Source organism: Apis mellifera, linkage group LG4, assembly GCF_003254395.2.
Source record: "Apis mellifera strain DH4 linkage group LG4, Amel_HAv3.1, whole genome shotgun sequence".
NCBI lineage: Eukaryota > Metazoa > Arthropoda > Insecta > Hymenoptera > Apidae > Apis > Apis mellifera.
Window position 1 is genome coordinate 12,024,298 of NC_037641.1, and position 21,391 is coordinate 12,045,688.

Sequence of the window (21,391 nt, forward strand, 5' to 3'; positions counted from 1 at the left end):
ATCTCTCTTTCGATCGCAAAAATTCGAATAGCGGTTTAATTGAAAATCGAAGGATGAAAGATTCGTTTATTCTGAGAATCAACATCATTTGGAAAGAATTGTTATCGTTCTCTCTCTCTCTCTCTCTTTCGATCGTTTAATTGAAAACCGAAGGGTGAAAGATTCGTCCATACTGAGGATCAACATCATTTGATCAAAAAATTGTTATCGTTCTCTCTCTCTCTCTCTCTCTCTCTCACTCTCCAAATCACAAAAATTCGAATGGTGATTTAATTGAAAATCGAAGGGTGAAAGATTCGTTCATACCGAGGATTAACATCATTTGGAAAGAATTGGTTATCGTTCTCTCTCTCTCTCTTTCGATTGCAAAAATTCGAATGGTGGTTTAATTGAAAATCGGAGGGTGAAAGATTCGTTTATTCTGAGAATCAACATCATTTGGAAAGAATTGGTCGAGTTATCGTCCTCTCTCTCTCTCTCTCTCTCTCTCTCTCTCTCTCTCTCTTTTTTGATCGTTTAATTGAAAATCGAAGGATAAAAGATTCATCCATACCGAGGATCATTTGGAAAGAATTGGTCGAGTTATCGTTCTCTCTCTCTTTCTCTCTCTCTCTCTCTCTCTCTCTCTCTCTCTCTCTCTCTCTCTCTCTCTCTCTCTCTCTCTCTCTCCAAAAATTCGAATGATAGTTTAATTGAAAATCGAAGGATGAAAGATTCGTCCATACTGAACATTATTTGGAAAGAATTGGTCGAGTTACCGTTCTCTGTCTCTCTCTCCAAATCACAAAAATTCAAATGGCGGTTTAATTGAAAACCGAAGGGTGAAAGATTCGTGCATACCGAGGATCGACATCATTTGGAAAGAATCGCGAAAGAATCGGTCGAGGCGGAACCAGACAAGACGAGGGGGGGAGGAAAAAAGAGGCCTCGAGTTACCTCCTGCCGAGCAGGCAAACCAGAAGCCAGGAAAGTGGCGCAACGCCACGGTGGAAGAGTCACCGCGAAGTTTCGTCTTTCACCGCAAAACTGAGCCGGGAGGAAGCAAAGCTTGTGTCCGCCTTTAAAAATCGAACCGGCAAGTGCTTTCGTAACGAAACGCGCCGCCCTACCCCCTCCCCTTTCCCCGCCGAGCACCGATACTATCGTACGCTACGCCGCTGTTATTTTTCCTCCCGTTTCCGAGGAATGGAAATACGCGTCGGGTTTCAAAGGGATGCTCCTCGATTCGCGTGCGCCGAATTACCGATAGCTCGAAACGAGTCTGTTGTCGTTCGTCCCGCTTCGAGGGAGGCATACCAAATCCCCTCCACCGCAGGGAAAATGAATTCTTCCATTGTTTCGTTCGATGTGCCTGTAAAAAAAGAAAGAAAGAAAGAAAGAAAGGAATCCTCGTTGCGCGATTTCGATTCGTCGAAAAAAATGAAAACGATTTTTTAATCTAACAGTATGCGAGATATCGAGACGATTTTTTCGAATTTTCGTGGGATAGATTTTAAAAAAAAAATAAAAGTTCACGATATTGGGAGAAATTCTGGAATCTCGTACAGTTTTAAGGAACAATAAGGTGTTCTAGGACACCCGTGAGTGGAAAAACGAGAGGCGAGAAATCCTTAATCCGGGATCAGACCAAGGATTAACGACGAGCGCGATCGACTGCTACGATTTGTCTGCTCTGCAAGAAGCGGATTATCGTTACGTTCAACCTACTCGAATAAAGTCAAAATCTCGACGAGGACAAAGATACCTCGCTTAATTATTCTCTAGCGATATTTTTCAAGATGAAAAAAGAAAATCGAGAAAAATTTACGCGATCCAAGATAATTTAACGAGATTCGATTCCATACCGATGAAATTTGATCGAGTGAAAAGCGAAACGAGAGAGATTTAATAACGCGAAAACTCGGCCAGCTTGGGAAACGAGGATGGAAATATTGTAGGATGGTTAGTCAACCGCGCCGCGTGGAGAATACGATTAGCAGGCAACGCGTGGAAATTAATTTTCGCGGTTGGGAAACGATCGTCGCCACGCGAATCTCCAATCTCCTCCTCCTCCTCCTCGAACCAATTCCCAACGATAATCGGCCTTCCCTCCCAATTACTTCCTGCTCGTTGCCTCTGTCGGATCGTTATCTCTCCTCTTCAAGAAGGTTCCGAATTATTGCAACTACACTTCAAACGAATCACTTCGATACATTTACGTCTGTTTCGCTAATTCTTATTGTTATTAATTTGTAGAGCTTGGATAAATTTCTTCTAAGCGGATATAAAAACATTTTTTTGTAGAAACCGAATCGAATTTTTTTTAACAATACACGTTTGAATTTATCAAGTCAAGTGTTGGAATTGGTGTTCTCGCTCGTAGAGACGAATGTCGAAGCTACGTTAAATTTCGCACGATCGGTAAAGTAATTTATATCGATAAGGAAGTGGGCAGTCGTGTAAAAGAGAGAGAGAAAAGAGGAGGAGGGAACGAAAACGCAACGAGGAAGAAAATTTGTCGTGAAGTTGAACGGAAAATGAAGAAAAATCGAAAAAAGGATTTGAACCTCGTAAATTTCCACAATCCCCCGATAAATGTTATCAATTTCACGTTCGATGGTTGGAAATTTATTTACGTTTCTCTCTTTATCGTACGATTGGGACAAATGAAACGTGATTGTCAAGAAGTGATAAATTTCGATCATTCTCAATTATTCTCGACAGAATATTCAGAAGAATTTTTATACATCTCTCCGTAAAATGTTTACTTATTTATTGTACGCTTATGGTAACTTATCAATCCGAGACATTTGCTCGTCGAGAATTTTAGAAACGAAGGGACAAACAAAGTCATAATTAACGCAATCATTCAAACGATTTGAAAAAGTATAATAATAAGCACCTATAATTATTTTTATTTTTTTCAATTAAATTAAACCATATATATATGTACATCGTTTTGTATGTTACATACAATATGTCGCGTAAATATCGCATTATAAAGAATGGCGTATAAAATAGTTGTTTCTAAATATTGTTTTGTGATTTAATCAGTGACAAGATAAAACTATGGCAACATTCGAAAACTTTGAAAAATCGATGATACAAAGTGATAAAAGATCCATTATAGATTCCGATGTAACGCAAAGATTCAATTATCAAATTTACGAAGAATTATGAAGAATTTTATTAAATGCATTATAAGATGTTTCTAAATCGAAAATCAATTGTCTGACTTGATTATCGGATAATTCATCGGAAGCGGACATATTATTCAAAGTTTGTAACCACTCGGCAACTTTTTCTTTTCCATCGAAATCGCTTGGCAATATACTCAATCGATTCATAGTGTCCACTAGATCTCTTAAATCTGGGTGTAACTGATCCATCGCTTTGATTTCTAATCGTAATTTATCCATTAACGTAATGAACAAAGAAACGATATCCGCGATGCATTTAGATGTATTGCCTTTGTCATCCTTTATGGTGATCGGTCTATCTTCTTTGATCCTCTCGAGTGCTGCTGGACAATCTAATCGAAATGCTCTAGCAAATGCATCTATTGTAGGAAATTGATCGCTTTGTACCTAAGCAAAAAAAAAATATATATTTAAAATCAGTTACAATTATTGCGATAAATTTATACCATAAAATTAAAATACCTGTTTGAAAGCTGCTCTATATTGCACCAATAATTTGCTACAAGCTGCCGTGTATTCTTTTGGAGTCACACAATCTCTGATGTAAGCTTTCTCTAAATGCTGCAATGTATTCACAACTGCGTATAGATCAGCTTGATTATCATGCTTTTCTCTTTCTCTTGCATTCTTGTAAAGCTTCACTTCTTCGTAAAGTTCAGGTCGATCTTGAGCTATCGACATTATTACACCTACCTGTAATCGTGACGAATAATAATAAAACAAGATAATAATAATTGTAGCAAATGTCAAATTCTATTAGGTTAGGTTTGATTAAAGTGAATCAATCATTTCGATAATAAATTGTTAAGAAAATGTTATGATAAACTAATACAACGTGATATGACGAAAGTAAAGAACAAGTAAATAATCCGTTATAACGAAAATTATAATATAAATTAAATATTAAATGAAATGTCAAATGACAGCTACGTACATTAACGATATAAAAAATAACATGAAAGAATAGTGATAATAATGTAAATTCTTACGTTTCAAATTCTTTTATATTTTTTCTCGATTATATCGTATTAAAATTAAAAGAAAAATAAGATTTATTAGAAAAATAATAATATTAGACTTGAACAAGAAACTTTTACCAACAATGCAAAAAAAACGTTATGCGAAGAAGCAGCCATCTATCGGACGATTTTCGATTTAAAATATATACATATATATATTTCTGTTTTATTCGTGCATCAAGCGTAATAAAAAGTAACGTAAACATATATAAATCAAACAAAAATATCAGTTTTATTTGCTAAATGACTTAATAAGACAAATTTATAATAAGTAACAAAAAGATTGCTTAAATTACAAAAAAATCATAAGTACTGCATCATAATAAACAATTACGTATAATCTCGTTATTTAATGACAAACATTATGTCATATAACATGGTTTCTATCATAAAGATAAATATATTTATATAAATATTAATTTAATCATATATTTTCTTTCATATTTTTTTTTTTTTATGACTCCATGAATAATTTTTCGATAATATTTGGTTTGTTAAATCGATCTTCGCAAGTTGAAATCATTGTGTTTTTATCGATACATGCACAATGAAATTCTTTCGTAACCGATTTTTTAAATTGATTTAAATTTATTTTATATTTTTTTATATCTATTTCATTATCAGGTACAACACGTATATACGTTACATGAAATATTGATTCTTTTTCGTCCAAAATTTCCCATGGAGGGAAAATTTGTACTAAACCTTTAGATTTCATTTCGATTCGACCTACTATTTCGGGAATCGTCATGATGTTTATAAATTTAACGGAATTATTTTCTTTTTTGTGCGAAAATAAATCCAATGGATCCTCGATCACAAATCCATTTAAGAATTGTCTACCAAAGCGAGTTATGCATGTTTGCACGTAAACGGTAATGCATGGCATAGAAGTATTTTGTTGTATTGTTTGTTTTAATTGATGTCTCCATATACGTACAAACGATACTTGTCTATTAATCGTCGATTGTAATTTTTCCAACAAACTACCTCTGAAATATAAAATATGATAAATAGATTTATATTTCTATAATAATATTAATATTACTTATATTGATAGATATAAAAGAAAAATTACTTTTTAGGTTTCCTTCTTTTTTTACACGAATCTAATACAGTTAATTGCACTGCCGAAGCATCTGCCAAAGTTTCTTGTGGTGGTGTTTTCGTATTAATAATAATTCCAGTTTGACTCGATATATTATCCGTAACATTTGTAACTTGGGTTGAAAATTGAGAGATTTTCTGAGAAGATCGTTCGTTAACGAACTTATGCGAAAGTTGTTCCTCTTTTAAGAAAAACGTTACATCCGAATCTTTATCGGATATTTGTGAATTTACCGATGTGTATTTCGAAATAGGAAATGCTAAATTACGATTTTTATTAATATAATCCGTATCCGTATCTTCTATATTATCACGAATGCTAGAATCATTATCAGTATCATTACTTATATGTACAGTATTATTAATACTATCATTATCTTCATCTTCACTAGTCTCAATTTCAATTTTCACAACATCTTTTATTTCCTTTGGACTATCTTCTATATTTAGTACTTTTTTATACATTGATGAACACGATTCTGCAGATTCTAAATCTTTCTCCGAATGATTTAAATGACTAGCTTCAAAACCATCTTCTAATTTTTTTAACAATGCACGTTTCTTTTGACTGTTTAAGATTTCCCATTTCTTTTTCAAGGGTACTTCAATCGAATTACAAGAATCCATAGAATTTATATCAGAATTTATATATTTATTTTCTATTTCTTGAATTTTCTTTTTTTGTTCAGTACGTCTGCGTTTGTAAGAATTTTTAATCAAAATAGGAGATTTTTTGACTCTATATATTTTAGTATGAATTAAAGGGGACGTTGTATCATTTGTAACATACTTATTTTCAATGCTATCTAAGGCTTTTCGCTGTGCATTTTCTTCTTCATATTTTCTCCGGCTTCTTTTGTAGGAATAAGAATTCTTGACAAGTATAGGAGAAACATTTGCATCAGATGATTCATACGGAACAGTAATAGGTTGAGAATCAAATAGTTTTCTTCTTATATTTTTCTTTTTATCATTACTATCTATTCTCATACGCTTACCACTTCCACTTTCTTTAGTACACGTATTTTGTGAATCATTTGAATGTATATTTTCAATGTTGTTTATAGCATTATTCTCTAATTTAACTTTTTCTCTAATAAATTTACTTGCACATTGATTACCAAAAATCGGTGAAGTTCTCGCAGAATCGGTAATAGAACTTTGATGATCCGTGGTAACCGACGTATGATCCACCACGGAAGATGTTTCTTTCGAATCGAAAGCATAATTAACGTGAGTTTCTATCCATTTGTGCACAAAGTCGCCCTTTTCGATGTAAGGTATATCTGCCACATTTTTTTCAATTAACAATACACCATCCTTTTGCCCTTGAAATTGCTCAACTACGTTTAAGGTTAGGATCGATTGACCAAAGTTCAATCTTCTTACGTGATTCGGTTTCTTCGTTTCATAGCTTATGTTTCGATCAGCTTTACGCATTTCCGTATTATCATTTATCAAAATCTAAAACATACGAAATTTCTCTCAAATTTCTAATTTAACGCTTCCATTATAAGAATACACAACAAGCATATGTCCGCCATGTTGCTGTCACTATGGAAACGCGTCTGAAAGAAAATCTTACAAGACGGGCACCTCGTGCCCCATTGCCAAATTTATTTACGCGGTAAATACGTATTTTCCGTTCGTTTATCTCTCAAACCATTCTTTTCAAAATTTCCTTATACATGCAAAATAAATCACGTTATTAAAAATCTATATTTTCTATATATCCTATACTTTTTCGACAAATCAAATTAGTCCTAGATTAAATAAATTCAATAACGACAAACGAAATGAAAAAAATTAACGAAAAATAACGCGAACACACGAATTTAAAAATCAATATAATTAAAGGGGAGAAAAGTATCGCTACGAAAAAAGCATTCTCGAATTTAATCGAATGATTAAATATGAAATGGGATTCGTCAAGCACATTATTTTTTCTTTTATATCGTTCGGTATAAATGTAACGATCGAGGGAAAAAAATGGAACGATTTCGAGTGGACCAAGGTGATTGGCATCTCGCAGGAGAGGAAGGGTTGGCACGAAGAAGAAGAAGAAGAAGAAGAAGAAGAAGGGATGATGCGCGCGTGGAAACGTGGAATGGAGGGAAAGAGAGGAGAAGGAGGAAAGGCGAAGAAGGAAAGAATTAACGCGAGTGTGTACGCGAGTGTAAATTCGAGCGAGCGATAGAAGTCCGGTTGCGGTGCACGCCGTACAATTACCGGGCGGCGAGTGTCGAGGAACCCTCTTTTATATTAATAGTCGAGATAGTGGTCGAGCGTGTAGCGCGATAGGAGAGTGGCGATCGAGGCGGAGAGGAGGGTAAGGGAGAGGATCCCGGAGGATCGTGGAGGGAAGCATAGCGCATAGCGTACGGTTTCACCTCGGGAGGGACCGAGAGACGGTCAAGAATCGTTGCGCAGGGGGGACAAAGACGGAGCGAGAGAGAATAGCAAGAGAGGGTCCAAGGGGGAAACGTTGTTCGAAACGATAGATAGGAGGATGGGATACCGTGGACGGACCCCTTGTATCCACGATTGCTTCAGTTTCAGTTCGCGATGGAGGCTACTTGCTCCTTCTAGTGGTGGCCACTACCTGTCTGTCCTATCCTGTGCGTCGACGGAGACCGAGTAAACGATAAAGGGTGGGGAGCGGAACAGGAGAGGAAAGGAAAAAAATAGAGGGAGGGTGTGCGTGTGCGAGAGAGAGAGAGAGAGGAAACGAAAGAGTCGTTAGGGGTAGGCGGGAAACAGCGCGCGGTCGCGAGACGAGTTGAGGATCGCGACGATATGATAGATAGGTGAGGGTGAAGGTGGTCGACGAGGAGACGCGAACGGCACGGAACTTAAAAAGGAAAAAAGGATGGTTCGCGCGTCGTAGAATAGATCGATGTGTCGAAAGAGATTCATCGAACGATGAACCGTGTGCAGTGGATCGAAATCGAATAAAGTGTAATAAACGATTTAGGTTTTTTTTCCCGGTCGATCGACACGCGGGTGTTGAAAAAGGTGTGATTTTTCACGTGTAAATAAATACCAACGAGTATAACTCTCGTCGATTTTGGAACGAGTAAGCAACGATAGATTGAACTTCTTGGATCGGTAAGATTTTCGTCGTGAGGTTTCTTTTTATATATATATATATATATATATACATAGGAGAAAAAGGAAGAGAGAAAGAGAAGGAAGGAAAACAGAAAGAGAGAGAGAGAGAGAATTTTTTGCGCGCGGACGATGAAGAAAAGAGGAATTAGACACGATAGAATTATTACCGGCTCGAAATCCAAAGGAGCACGGAACGTCGCGATAATGGGACGGAAAAATTTTTGACGGGAGCATTTTGCCAAGCGTGCCATAAATCGTAATTGTTTAACTATCCGGTAGCTGAAACGTGCTGCAAGCCATATAACATAACGTCTTTTCCTTATCTTCGCGTTTTTTTCAAATTATCTCTATGGTTGATCGTCGTAAAAATAAACTGTTTACGGGCGGCATTGTCGTTGTGGCGAATGTGTAGAAAATTGCGTGGAACGGGGACGCGGAGAGAGAGAGAGGGAGGGAGGGAGGGAGGGAGGAAGAAAATGGACGAGAAGGAAGAAAAGAGAAGGAAGGAAAAGGAGAACGAAGGCGATAAAAGGCGACGAATCGAAGAAAAGGCAGAAAATAAGAGAGATGCGAAAACGAAACTAAACGAAACGAAACGAAACGAAACGGAACGAACAGCCGCCTCGAAGCGAGCGCCGTCGCGTTCCGTTGCGTAACAGAGCGATTAGAGCCGAAATCGTCTAAATGGATAAAAATTTGATTTTCGAAAGCGAGATTCGATCGCGATTCGTTGGCGTTTCCTATGCATCGTCGGGGGGGTATAGGTGGGCCGGTCGAAAGAAGCGAGAAAGATAGACGAAGGAGGCGCGGTGAGACGCGATTGGTGAAAGGCGAAAGGGAAAAGGGGAGAGGAAGAGGGCAGCGGCGGTAGGCTGGTACACGCGTTGCCCCGAATAAGAGGAAGCGAGCACGAACGGGTACGAGACGGCGTGCGAAGCGGGATGACGTTGTTTGCGCTTGTGACGTCACTCGCAATTGCAGAGATAGCAACGATAGACTCGAGGATGCAGCGGCGTGCGTCACGTGGACCCGAATCCGGGTCTCGGAGGCCGGGATTCCGGAGATACGAGATTCGAGAGCGGCGTTGTGGGAACACGGGAGGGAAACGAAACACCGTCCGATCGGCGGGGATATATCGTGACGATTTCAATTTAGGATGGACGACGAGGAGGCGAGGGCGGACGCTCGCTCGAGACGTTTTTCGATCAAAACCGTTGACGAGCTCGATTTAGGCTCGGTTTAACCAACCATCTAGGAACAAAGTTGGAAATGGGAGGAAACGAGAGACGTGACGAGACGAGACGAGGGCAAGGACGGGAGCATCGTCGACCGATCCGCGTCTCTCGTTTCTGCAACCTTTCCGGCCAGTCGGTGGACGGTCGGTTGGTCGCGTGGACGGGCAAATTGTCGAGACCGTCTCGAAACGTCTCGGCCAGTTTCCGGCGTTTCCTCGCCAGTTTACGATACTCACCGACGTCCAATCATGACGCGCACACTCTCGTTCACGGACCATGCCTAGAACGAGCCTCGCATTCCGTTCTAGTTGCGACATCGACGCGCACCGTAACCCCAAAATCTTCGCGATTTTTACCTTTCGAAAAACGTATCTCTCTCTCTCTCTCTCCCTCTCATCTTTCTTCCTTCTATCTTTTTCTCGACAGATTCGATCGCTACGAAGATAAGATCATAGACGGACCGTCGCACGTAGTGGTGGATGATAAACGGGCGGGCGGAGGGAAGAAGGGAAGATTGGCGAGAATCGAGGAAGAATTTTGGATCGATTTTTGGGGGTCGGATCACGGAGCGAATGGTGGGACGGGCGGAGAGGGGGAAGTGCGCGTGGTTGTAGAGATCGTCGGCGAGGCGGTGCTACGAGGAGGAGGAGGAGGAGGCGGCGGTGGCGGCTAACTGCTGGTGGTGCTGCGGCAGGTGCGGGGGGGCGCTCGGTCGCCGAAGACGATGCTCGGGAGGATCGGAAGAGAGGAGGTGTTCTCCGGCAATGGCTGATCGCGGCCGGCGCTATGCTCGCCGCGTATAAGAACGCGCGAAGACGTGCGTTCGCCGCGCTTTACGCGATTCCGAATTCGTGGCAGCAGAAAGTGTCGATCGTTGGGGATCCGCCGCGACTCGCATCGGCCGCGGTGCGACGCGCTTCTTCGCTTCTGTGATCTCGGCAATACATCGTTTACGAGGAATACGGTTTCTTCTCTTTCTTTTCCCTCCCTCTCGATTGAGATGCTCCTCGACTCGGGTCGGCGGAGGTCGGCGGCGGTCGGCGCGGTCGGACGGTCGCAGGGCAGGTGAGGGGAGCGGTCGAAGAGAGGAGGACTTTCGGGAAAAAAGGAAACGAAAGGAAAGAAAGAACGATTCGGAGAAGCGAAGGGGATTGTTAAGAGAGGGAGAGGGAGAGAGAGAGAGAGCAACACGTAACGCGCGATGATGCGTGCCTCCGAGGACGCGTAGCGGCGGTCATGCCGCGCGATTCGAGCCGATATCATCCTCGTCGCCGTGGCCGTCGCCGTCGTCGTCGCTTCACCGACGTCCAATCACGGAGGAGGATCGTTGCCGGCGCAACGCGGAGGTCGTGGTGGTTGCTGGCAAGAAAGGAGGAAACATGAGCTCGATCGACTTCGACGAGGTGTTGGTGCACGTGGGCGAGAAGGGAAAATATCAGAATATCATGTACTATCTCCTCTGCATATCGGCCACGCTTCCAGCCGCTTTCCTGGCCTTCTCCCAAGTGAGTCCCGATCGGTTGTTTCGTATACACGCACACGCATATACATATACATATATATATACACACACGTACATAGGGCGTCGTTCCCTCCTCTCCGTTTTTTAGGGAGCTGGGAGCTTTAAAACGATTTTGATCGAACGATTGGCAGGTGTTCGTGAGCGCGTCCCCGGAGCATTGGTGCAGGATCCCCGAGCTGGAGAATTTGACGGGCCTGATGACGCTGGAGGAGAGGAAGGCGTTGTCGTTGCCCTACGTGGAGAAATCGGACGGGAAGGTGAAGAAGTACGAGAAGTGCAAGATGTACGATGTGAATTACACGGCGATCGTGGAGTCGTGGTTGGGGAACGCGAGCAGGGAGGAGGGGGAGGACGGGGCGAGATCGACGAGGAGCCGACTGCCGCCTCCGCCGGTCGGCAGCCCGGATTGGCCGGTCACCAAGTGCCGGCACGGGTGGATCTACGACAACCGGGACTACGACAGCACCCTGGTCACCGAGGTAAACTCGACTTTCTCCCTTTTTCTCCTCTTCTTCTTCCTCCTCCTCCTCCTCCTCTTCCTCTTCGAGAGAGGAGGACAGAGGCGGTGGTTGCGTACGTCGTTTACATAATTCCGCTAAACGCCGTTAATCGGTCTCTCGGAGTGGAATTTCGCTGGAACTTTGCGGAGTGTCGGGTTACACGGGACGACTCGCCTTGGCCTTTGCCATCCCGTGTCCATCCTCCTCCCGATGGATTCGCTCCAGTTGAACTCGGCCGGTCCCGTTCGTGGAACGCGTGCACCGCGTTTCTTCTCGCTCTCCAACTCTCCTCTCCTTCCGCTCCACGATACAATTCCCTTTTCGATGGGAGGAGAGAGGAATCGATCCCAGATTCCCCGAATTTCTATTCCGCCCGGATACGTCGGATGATGGCCCGCGCAAAACTGTGAACCACGCCACTTCCATACCTTTTCTCTCGAAGAGAAGACGGACGGAGAGAGAGAGAAGGGGAGAGGGAGGGAGAGGGAGAGGGAGAGAGAGAGGGCTCGTCACGCGGCTCGCGAGCGATCCATTAACGCGTTATTAAATTGTCGCAATTAGACAACCTCTCGTTGGTGAACCGTTGACGCGGCGTTAACGAGATCGTAGCGCACGCGGGGTCGAGGATCTAGGTACGAGGTTCTCTCCGTTTTATCGAAAAGCTTCGCCCGCGGCGTCGACCGGGGCGGGAGGGCGGAGCCGAGGATCGATCGACCGATCGATTCTTCCTCAGGTGAACAGGATGATCGAGAAGGAGAGACGACCGGCGACCGATAGCTCGCGATGCTCTCCGGTGACATCGCCAATTGCCGACCAATTTACCTACCCCCGCATCCGGTCATGCGATCTGTCGCGTCAAATGCCTCGTACAAACTCGCCAGCACCGCTTCTGTCGAGGGTATCGACGGAGAAACGACGAGAGGGAGAGATGGATAGACGGAGAGAGGGAGGGAGAGAGGGAGAGAGAGAGAGGTTTTTCGTCTCGTGACGTAAACAACGATCGGAACGATCGGATTCGGCCGCGTCCACTCGTCTTCCGCGTCACTTCCGGCCGAGTTACAGCGAGCCTCGTGGCGCTTCCCAAATCCTCGAGGAAGGAATCCTCGTTACTCCTCCTCCTTCTCTCCCCTTTTAGCGGCCCTTTATTCGACTGCCCCACCTCCTCCTCCTCCTCCTCCTCCTCCTCCTCTGCGTTTCGTTGGATCGTGGCCGGTTCGACGACTCTGCGCGATATGAGCGCGGAGGGTGCGCGTATTTACAGCGCGGCCCGGATTTACGCAGACGTATGACGCACAACAGAGCGATCGAGGCAAATCCTGTCCTTCCGTTCCGCCCGTGTGCAACTTCGCATCCCTTTTCGCCGCATCCTCGCCTCGTCTCGCTCGCTCGCTCGCTCGCTCGTTCGCCTCCTCCTCCTCCCCCCTCCTTCTTCCCTCGGCACGGAGGAGACGGATAGAGAAAATGCGATCGGCGGCGAGTCGGTGACCGAAAATTGAACGGCTGCGTTGCGCCGTTCCCTTCGATCGGAGAGGCGCGCGACCGCGAGTTGGAGATGGAACTCGAGCCGAACCGGATTTCCGCCGATCATTTCCCCGTTGGCCGAGTTCGGACCGCGTGGCGCGGGTTGGGCGCGCGAAGGGCGAAAGAGAAGGAAAAACAAGCGCGGACGCGGTCATATCAATGGATATCGTTTTCGAAGTGTGTCAGGGTGATAAAATGCGCGCGCGCGCGTCCTACGGGCGCGCGTACTGCCCTTGACAATAACTCGGCGTAAGCGAGAGTCGAGCCGTCGCAGCACACGCGAGAGCGCTCCCGTATTTTCCATGCAATTTACCTTCTGCGTTTCACGCGGACATCAAAAGTCCGTAAGTGGCAATTTGCTCGAATCAAAGTTTGCCGCTTTAAAACGCGTCCACGATATATTTTCCCGACGAGGTTTCGAATATTTCGACGCGAGCCGATCGTTCCGTTTCGCTCGAAAATCTAATGTTTACGTGTAACTCGTTTGCCTTTGCCGCTGTCCATCCAACCGTGTGCTCGTCTAAATAACGCGTGCTATGTATAGTTTTGTTTGCTCGATGCGACTATGCAACCGACTCGAGAAAGTTCTCTCTCTCTCTCTCTCTTCTTCAATTCTCGCTACTCGGACAAGGACGCGAATTCGGCGTGTGACGCGCGTTACGCGCTGAGAATATCGTTGTTGCAAACGTAACGCAATCGCGTCGCGTGTAAGCAAGCAATCGTACGTGAGCGCAATCTTGGCTCGTTGAGAAAATCGAGAGGAGGGGGCGCTACTCGACTTTGCCTCTCTCCCCTCTCCTTCCATCCGTCCGTCCGTCCGTCCGTCCGTTCGACCGTTCGTCCATCTAAGATCCAACCGTTTGAATCTATCTCTCTTGCACTCGTCCGTTTACGTTCACTCGCGATCGATGAAAACGATGAGGGTAGAGATAAGCCGAGGCGAGATAAGATAATCGCGCGGGGCAACGGACTTCGTTTCGCGGCCGAAAAGTCTTGACCGATTTGAAATGTGAAATCTTCGAACGGCGAATCGTGCCGCGCGCGCGCGCGGATAGGATAGGATAGGATAGGAGAGGATAGGAGAGGAAAGGAGAGGAGAGGAGAGGAGAGAAGTTGGGCGAGGGGCGTAGCGTTTTAATCGCCGACATGCATCCACATAGCTAGACTTGGTATGCGACAACAGCTGGTGGCCTTCCACCTCTACGACCTTCTTCTACGTCGGCAGCCTGTTTGGGAACGTGGTGTTTGGCTGGATCGCGGACAAATGGGGCAGAAGGACGGCCTTCTTCGCTATACTGTTCCTCGAGGTCATATTCTCGATCGCCACCAGCTTCAGTCCCAACTACGTCATCTACACAGCGCTCAGGACCGTGAACGGCCTCTCTTTTCCAGCCATCTATCAAATACCTTTTATACTAGGTAGGAGAGAGAGAGAGAGAGAAATAAAGAAACGCAAATTTGAATTATCGTCGAATCGATCGAATCTTTTTTTATCTTTTTTTCCCCCTCTTTTTTCCTTTTTTTTCTTTGCTTTCAGCGCTGGAATTGATGGGGCCGAGATACAGAACGTTCGCCGGGATGGTGATTTGCATGTTCTTCGCGTCGGCGATGTCTCTTCTGGCCGTGCTGGTAACGCGTCATCGTTCTATAGTTCTCTCCGCGTTTGTTCGTAATGTATGAGGCTCACGCCTCGTTTACCTCTCCACCTTCTTTCCAGGGCTACTTGCTCAGGCACTGGTTCACCCTCTCCCTGGCAACCTCCGTCCCCTTCGTTCTGCTCTTCAGCTACTACTGGATCATCCCGGAATCGCCGCGATGGCTGCTCAGCAAGAACAGAATAGACGAGGCGGAGGTGATCGTTCAACGGATGGCGAAGATCAACGGGAAAACGGTGCCGAACAATTTTCTTCGAAAGATGGAGGTAGAGAAGGAAAAGGGAGAGAGAGAGAGAGAAAAGGAAGACGAGGGAGCGTCGATTTTTCAATTTCGCAGGTGGAGATATTGCGGAGGCAGGGGATATCTTGCAACGGGACGAATTCGGGGGACGGGTCGGGGGAACCGGCCGAGAACGAGGACAGATCGCCTCCACCCGCGGCCACGCCTATGGATCTGATCAGAAATCCAAACATCAGGAAGAAGTTCTTCATCCTGGCGTTCGACTGGGTGGCGAACGCGGTCGTCTATAACGGATTGTCGTACAACGCGACCAACCTCGGCGTCTCCGATTATCTGGCCTTCTTCATCGGTAAAAACCTCGTCGCGAGTACGAACGGCCTTCGAACAACGGCTCCACTTGTAAACATGTTTTCGCATTCTATCGGATCGCAATCTATATGCAAAGATACAGATCTGTATGCAAAGTTTAGATACGTGTGCGAACGCGTATATTTTTTTTTCAAACGCGACAGTCGCGACTTTGAGCGCGCGACCGTTATTCCCTTTGCATATACTGTACACTGTACACGTGTCTCTGTCGTATTTCAGGCGGACTCGTGGAAATACCGTCGTACGTGATCACGTGGTACGCGATGGATCGATTGGGGAGGAGATGGGTGTTGTGCCTGACCATGCTTTTAGGCGGCCTCGCTTGCGTCTCTTGCATGTTCGTTCCCGAAGGTAAACGAAAATTTCGCTTCCCTCGCGTTTCCCTTCCAATTTGAGAATTGAAAACGCGTGTGTGTATGTGTCGCACGACAGACGCCGTATGGGTGACGGTGTCACTGGCTATGATCGGGAAATTCGGTATCGCCGCCTCGTTCGCCGTGTTCTACGTGTTCGTCGGGGAATTGTTGCCGACCGTGTTGAGGTCGCAAGCGATGGGCATCGCCTCGTTCATAGCTGGCATCGGTCTCCTCGCTTTCCCGTACATCGTCCATCTGGCGGTCTACTCGAGAGTCCTGCCGCTGATCATAATGGGCACGCTGAGCGTAGCAGGCGCCCTCACCTCCATCTTCCTTCCGGAAACGCTCAACATCCATTTGCCTCAAACGATCGAGGAAGGCGAGTTGTTCGGCGCCGATTTCAAGCTCTGGTCCTGTCCAACGTTGCCAAGGTCGATCTCTTTACCACCTCTCTCCTCAAATTATTTATTCGCCGTCTCCCCTCCATTACAAATTGTCTCTACGCGCGTGCGCGTGTTTTTCTTCTTCTTTCTTTTAGAAGAGAAAACTCGGACTCGGAGGAAAAATCGGAATCGATGCCGCTCAGGTTCCTGGTGAACGGTCGGCCGGGAAATCCATCGTTGGCTGCCCCCGCGTTGCAGGAAGAATCGACGAGCTCGGCTGCGACCACCGCAAACGAGACGGAAGCGGACAACACTCGTCCCGTCGTTCAACGCGCGAGTAGTATCCCGACGGATAGTGGTGTGGTGGAGGTCGCCACTTGTGCCGAGAAAAGATTCGACGATCCATTGGCTGTGGTCGTTATCGAGCGAGGAAGAACGCAGTGAATCGCGGACTGTTCGCCGTTCCTGTCGAGATTGTTGCCTCTACCGTGCACGGTAGATATACCGACGCGTTAATGTGTAATAACGCGTCTAATTACGCGTGTTTGAAAAATACTATGTTCCGTTCTCGTTCGTTCGCGATTTCTCTGAATTTCGATCGATAACCCCTCCCCCTCGTCGCGGGATAGACGAGGTGAAATGAGGTGAGAGCGCGAGAGAAAGAAAGAGAGAGAAAGAGAGTAGAAACGATGGGAAAAGGAACGGGAATCATGGCTAGACGCGATCCTTCGCGTCTCCAAGGAGAAACGGACGTTCGTCTGTTTCTGTTTGCCCGAAACGCTTTTGGTAGATAGATACCATCGAGTCGAGGATCCACGAATTTTTACCTCGTCCTTGGGTGTCCCACGGACCACCTATGCGGATGCTCGATTGAAATTTCTGTCTTGGTCTGGCCGTAGTTGAAATTTTCGTGCCGTTTTTTCCTTCCGTTTGCCGTTACAAAAATGCGGGAAATCGTGCATATCCAAGCTGGACAATGTGGCAACCAAATTGGTGCCAAGGTCAGTACTCGCGTATACACGCTTCGATAAACGTATATATATATAAATATATGTATATATAAATACACTTATTCGCGCGAATTCTCGCTTTTATTCTCTCGAGGGGGAGGCGGAAATCGGACATTTATGGTTTAAAACGCGCACAGTTTGTCGAATTGTGCGGCTGTCGGGTGTCGGTGATCGATTATCGGTAAGGAGGTGAACTAACCTTTCGCGGCCGTCACCTTCGCGTCCGTGTCTCTCGGGGTTGGGAAATTTTTCACCACCTTTTTCCAGACCAATCTTCCGTTATAATTTCCGATAACGACAGTTCTGGGAGGTGATCTCGGACGAGCATGGCATCGACCCATCCGGTACCTATCACGGAGACTCGGACCTACAACTGGAAAGGATCAACGTGTACTACAACGAGGCGTCAGGCGGGAAATACGTACCTCGCGCTATCCTCGTCGATCTGGAGCCAGGCACCATGGACTCGGTACGGTCCGGCCCGTTCGGCCATATATTCCGCCCCGACAATTTCGTGTTCGGCCAATCCGGGGCTGGGAACAATTGGGCGAAGGGGCACTACACCGAGGGCGCGGAGCTGGTCGACTCGGTGCTGGACGTGGTCAGGAAGGAGGCGGAAAGCTGCGACTGCCTGCAAGGCTTTCAACTGACCCACTCGTTGGGCGGTGGCACCGGTTCCGGGATGGGCACCCTCTTGATCTCGAAAATTCGCGAGGAATATCCGGACAGGATAATGACCACCTTCTCCGTGGTACCGTCACCCAAGGTGTCCGACACCGTGGTCGAGCCTTACAACGCGACACTGTCCGTCCACCAATTGGTCGAGAACACCGACCAGGCTTACTGCATCGACAACGAGGCCCTCTACGACATCTGTTTCCGCACCTTGAAACTATCCACACCGACTTACGGTGATCTGAATCATCTCGTCTCGGCTACGATGTCGGGCGTGACCACCTGCCTCCGTTTCCCCGGCCAATTGAACGCCGATCTGAGAAAGTTAGCCGTGAACATGGTCCCGTTCCCCCGTCTGCACTTCTTCATGCCGGGCTTCGCGCCGTTAACCTCGCGCGGCAGTCAACAATACAGAGCGTTAACGGTCCCGGAGCTAACCCAACAAATGTTCGACGCGAAAAACATGATGGCCGCCTGTGATCCGAGGCACGGCCGTTACCTCACCGTGGCAGCAGTGTTCCGCGGCAGAATGTCGATGAAGGAGGTGGACGAGCAAATGCTCAACATCCAGAACAAGAACAGCTCGTATTTCGTCGAGTGGATCCCGAACAACGTGAAGACGGCCGTGTGCGACATCCCGCCCCGCGGTTTGAAGATGTCGGCCACGTTTATCGGCAACTCGACAGCTATTCAAGAGCTGTTCAAGAGAATTTCCGAACAGTTCACCGCCATGTTCAGGAGAAAGGCGTTCCTCCATTGGTACACGGGCGAGGGTATGGACGAGATGGAGTTCACCGAGGCCGAGTCGAATATGAACGATCTGGTGTCCGAATATCAACAATACCAAGAAGCCACCGCCGAGGACGAGGGAGAATTCGACGAGGAGGAAGAGACGGAGAAGTGAGGGACGGATGGACGTTTTAATCCGTTACCCGTTTCGCGGCGGGCTCCTTCTTCCTGCTCTCTTGATCCTCGACTTGCAATCCGACCAACAACATTCGCAAAATCCACGTGAAGAGATTCGCTCGGTCGAGCCCTGCAAAATATATATATATATAATTTATATATATATATATATAAATGTATGTACACTTTGGCGGACGAAACTTTTTATCTTTGTATCGTATTTTTTTGACGAGCTGGTTTTTTGATTTGTACATTTGATCTTTTTACATTTGTTATTTTCGATGAATTTTTACGTATATTTAGACACGCACACGCATGCGCGCACCTGCGCACGACGAATACACACACTCGGACGCGCGCCCACTCGCGCGCTCACACAGACACACTCTCCTCTCGAAAAAAATGCTCGCATGATACGTAATAATATGATATAAATATATTTACACATACATATACACACGCGTGTATACATACCTTGTAAGTAATTTAGAAAATGTTGTATTATCTTTGTTGAACATTTAATAGATATTCTTTATGGCATAACAATTTTATATGATCTTGAATTGTTTTGTGCGGTGACGAACGAACGATTGTTGCGTTACGTTAAAGCAGATGATCGATTTTCGAGTCGATCTCTATCTCTGGTCGATCTCGACTCGAGACAATCGAGCGACGATGGACGAACTCGAGAGATCGGATCGCGAGAGATCGAAACTAGTCGAGTGAACTTGGTTCGTCGATAAACATCCCATTTTCGTTCTCTTTCATTTCGGCGTAATCGAAGGCAAAATTATCCGTGGAAAATTATCTCTTAGGTTCTTAAAAAACGCAAAAAAATGCGGGAGATTGTGCACGTGCAGATCGGCCAATGTGGAAATGGGATTGGCGCAAAGGTATAATACGTAATCCAGTGTGTCGTTCGTCTCTCCATACATCCATCCACATAACCTTACTTCTTAGTTTTGGGAGGTGATCGCGGACGAGCATGGCCTGACACCGGACGGAAATTTTCAAGGGGAATCCGATCTTCAATCGCAACGATTGAACGTGTATTTCGTGGAAGGGGCAGGTATCGTTCGAATATTTACAGGTTAACCGTGCATTTTACGCCGAAAAGCGGTATTTCTCGCCTCTCTTTTCCAGATAAAAGGTACGTCCCGAGAGCTATTCTGGTCGATCTCGACCCATCGAGCGTGAACAACGTTTTGTCCGGTGCGTGGGGGAAAATGTTCAAGCCTGACAACGTTGCCACAGGTAAAGCTGGGACAGGGAACAATTGGGCGAAAGGTTACTACACCGAGGGAGCGGAATTGATCAGCGTTGCGTTAGATCTGATTCGCACGGAGGCTGAGGCCTGCGATCTGATTCAAGGTTTGTTTGTTGGCGACATTTTTTCAAAATTTTGCCAAATTGTTAAGGAATTATCGAAATGCGAGGTATCTCTCTCTCTCTCTCTCTCTCTTCCCCCTTTTTCTTCTCCGTCCTATTTGATCCAGGAATTCAACTCGTTCACTCGCTGGGCGGCGGGAGCGGCGGCGGGATGTCCGCGTTGCTAATGACCAAACTGAAGGAGGAATATCCGGAGACGATCATCAAATCTTATTGCGTGATACCGCACTCGTCGATGCCGACCGTGGTTGTGGAGCCGTACAACGCAATATTGACTCTCGTCAAAGCGATCGATTGCAACGATCAAACATTTTGCGTGGACAATAGAGCGATGCATCACATCTGCACCAACGTTCTAAAGCTCACCACGCCGACGTTCACCGACACGAATCGGATAATATCGAATTACATGTCGGGGATCACGACTTGCTTCAGATTCCCCGGCCAGTTGAACACCGATCTGAGGAAGTTGTTGGTCAACCTGGTACCGTTCCCGAGGCTTCACTTCTTCATCCCCGGCTACGCCCCCCTATACTCCCGAAGCGCCGCCCCCTACGTAAAATTAGACGTCGCGGAGCTGACGAAGCAGTTGTTCCACGCGAACAGCATGTTCGTTTACTGCGACCCGACCAGGGCCAAGTTTCTCACCGTGGCGGTGATCTTCAGAGGCAGGATGTCGACCAAGGTCTGGAAAAGAACTAAGAGAGGCTATATTTCTCTAAAAATTCTCCTACTCGGATTCTTTTTTCTCCTCCCGACGATTATTCGATTAACCTGATCGTTGTTTGTTTGGTTTTACAGTACGTGGACGAGCAAATGTTGAACATACGAAGCAAAAACAGCCCGCATTTCATCGAATGGATACCGAACAACATACAGACCGCGATATGCGATATCCCCCCCCGCGGGATCAATATGAGCGGCAGCATGATATCGAACTCGACGGCGATACAGAAGCCTGTGAAAAGGCTAATGTCCGCGTTCGACGACATGTTGAAGAAACGTGCTTACCTCCATTGGTATACGAACGAGGGGATGGACGAAAGCGAGTTTAACGAATCTTATTCCACTATGTACGATCTGTTATTCGAGTATCAACAACACCAGGAAGCGGTCGCCGAGACTAGCATCGTTGACGAGTCGACGGAATACGAGGAATGATTATCGTATTATCGGGAAGGGGAAGAGAGAGAGAGAGAGAGTGGAAGAGAAA

At 46.0% G+C, this 21,391-nt stretch overlaps 4 protein-coding genes across 8 annotated transcripts; 3 read left to right on the forward strand and 1 right to left on the reverse strand.

Annotated features, from left to right (window-relative positions):
• Positions 1–2,768: 2,768 nt before the first annotated feature.
• LOC408783 (vacuolar protein sorting-associated protein 28 homolog) lies at positions 2,769–11,338 on the reverse strand. 2 transcript variants are annotated; one of them, XM_026439986.1, is made up of 5 exons: positions 11,229–11,338; positions 5,277–6,769; positions 4,932–5,190; positions 3,642–3,872; positions 2,769–3,566 (listed from the first exon to the last, which is right to left on the reverse strand). In XM_026439986.1, the coding sequence occupies exons 2-5, from the start codon at positions 6,743–6,745 to the stop codon at positions 3,144–3,146; spliced, it is 2,382 nt and encodes a 793-aa protein (XP_026295771.1). In that variant the 5' UTR covers positions 6,746–6,769; positions 11,229–11,338; the 3' UTR covers positions 2,769–3,143. The 2 variants fall into 2 exon arrangements, with proteins under 2 accessions (XP_026295771.1, XP_016767198.1); XM_016911709.2 differs by lacking the exons at positions 4,932–5,190; positions 5,277–6,769; positions 11,229–11,338 and adding an exon at positions 4,169–4,319.
• LOC410997 (organic cation transporter 1) lies at positions 7,857–17,159 on the forward strand. Of its 3 annotated transcripts, none has more exons than XM_016911712.2 (10): positions 7,857–8,413; positions 10,078–11,156; positions 11,262–11,652; positions 14,359–14,613; positions 14,732–14,823; positions 14,912–15,115; positions 15,187–15,439; positions 15,679–15,810; positions 15,892–16,246; positions 16,354–17,159. In XM_016911712.2, the coding sequence occupies exons 2-10, from the start codon at positions 11,031–11,033 to the stop codon at positions 16,640–16,642; spliced, it is 2,097 nt and encodes a 698-aa protein (XP_016767201.2). In that variant the 5' UTR covers positions 7,857–8,413; positions 10,078–11,030; the 3' UTR covers positions 16,643–17,159. The 3 variants fall into 3 exon arrangements, with proteins under 3 accessions (XP_016767201.2, XP_394472.4, XP_016767202.2); XM_394472.7 differs by having other exon boundaries at positions 7,863–8,413; positions 11,305–11,652; positions 14,355–14,613; XM_016911713.2 differs by lacking the exon at positions 7,857–8,413 and having other exon boundaries at positions 8,964–11,156.
• Positions 17,137–18,883, forward strand: LOC410996 (tubulin beta chain). Its single transcript, XM_394471.5, has 2 exons — positions 17,137–17,199; positions 17,510–18,883. Exons 1-2 carry the CDS (start codon positions 17,143–17,145, stop codon positions 18,785–18,787), a joined length of 1,335 nt encoding a protein of 444 aa, XP_394471.1. The 5' UTR covers positions 17,137–17,142; the 3' UTR covers positions 18,788–18,883.
• Positions 18,884–19,220: 337 nt separating this feature from the next.
• On the forward strand, positions 19,221–21,359 carry LOC100577548 (tubulin beta chain). 2 transcript variants are annotated; one of them, XM_003250932.4, is made up of 5 exons: positions 19,221–19,682; positions 19,750–19,858; positions 19,933–20,160; positions 20,286–20,863; positions 20,980–21,359. In XM_003250932.4, the coding sequence occupies exons 1-5, from the start codon at positions 19,626–19,628 to the stop codon at positions 21,337–21,339; spliced, it is 1,332 nt and encodes a 443-aa protein (XP_003250980.1). In that variant the 5' UTR covers positions 19,221–19,625; the 3' UTR covers positions 21,340–21,359. The 2 variants fall into 2 exon arrangements, with proteins under 2 accessions (XP_003250980.1, XP_006567221.1); XM_006567158.3 differs by having other exon boundaries at positions 19,222–19,682; positions 19,750–20,160.
• The last annotated feature ends 32 nt before the right edge of the window (positions 21,360–21,391 follow it).

Coding starts and splice junctions, on each gene's coding strand:
- LOC410996 (XM_394471.5), top strand. CDS start 17,143: ATGCGGGAAATCGTGCATATCCAAGCTGGACAATGTGGCAACCAAATT. Junction 17,200..17,509: donor GCAACCAAATTGGTGCCAAG/GTCAGTACTCGC, acceptor CGATAACGACAG/TTCTGGGAGGTGATCTCGGA.
- LOC410997 (XM_016911712.2), top strand. CDS start 11,031: ATGAGCTCGATCGACTTCGACGAGGTGTTGGTGCACGTGGGCGAGAAG. Junction 14,614..14,731: donor TCAAATACCTTTTATACTAG/GTAGGAGAGAGA, acceptor CTTTGCTTTCAG/CGCTGGAATTGATGGGGCCG. Junction 16,247..16,353: donor TCCTGTCCAACGTTGCCAAG/GTCGATCTCTTT, acceptor TCTTTCTTTTAG/AAGAGAAAACTCGGACTCGG.
- LOC408783 (XM_026439986.1), bottom strand. CDS start 6,745: ATGCGTAAAGCTGATCGAAACATAAGCTATGAAACGAAGAAACCGAAT. Junction 3,873..4,931: donor TCATGACGATTCCCGAAATA/GTAGGTCGAATC, acceptor TCACGATTACAG/GTAGGTGTAATAATGTCGAT. Junction 3,567..3,641: donor ATAGAGCAGCTTTCAAACAG/GTATTTTAATTT, acceptor TTTTTTGCTTAG/GTACAAAGCGATCAATTTCC.
- LOC100577548 (XM_006567158.3), top strand. CDS start 19,658: ATGTGGAAATGGGATTGGCGCAAAG. Junction 20,161..20,285: donor GGCCTGCGATCTGATTCAAG/GTTTGTTTGTTG, acceptor TATTTGATCCAG/GAATTCAACTCGTTCACTCG. Junction 20,864..20,979: donor GAGGCAGGATGTCGACCAAG/GTCTGGAAAAGA, acceptor TTGGTTTTACAG/TACGTGGACGAGCAAATGTT.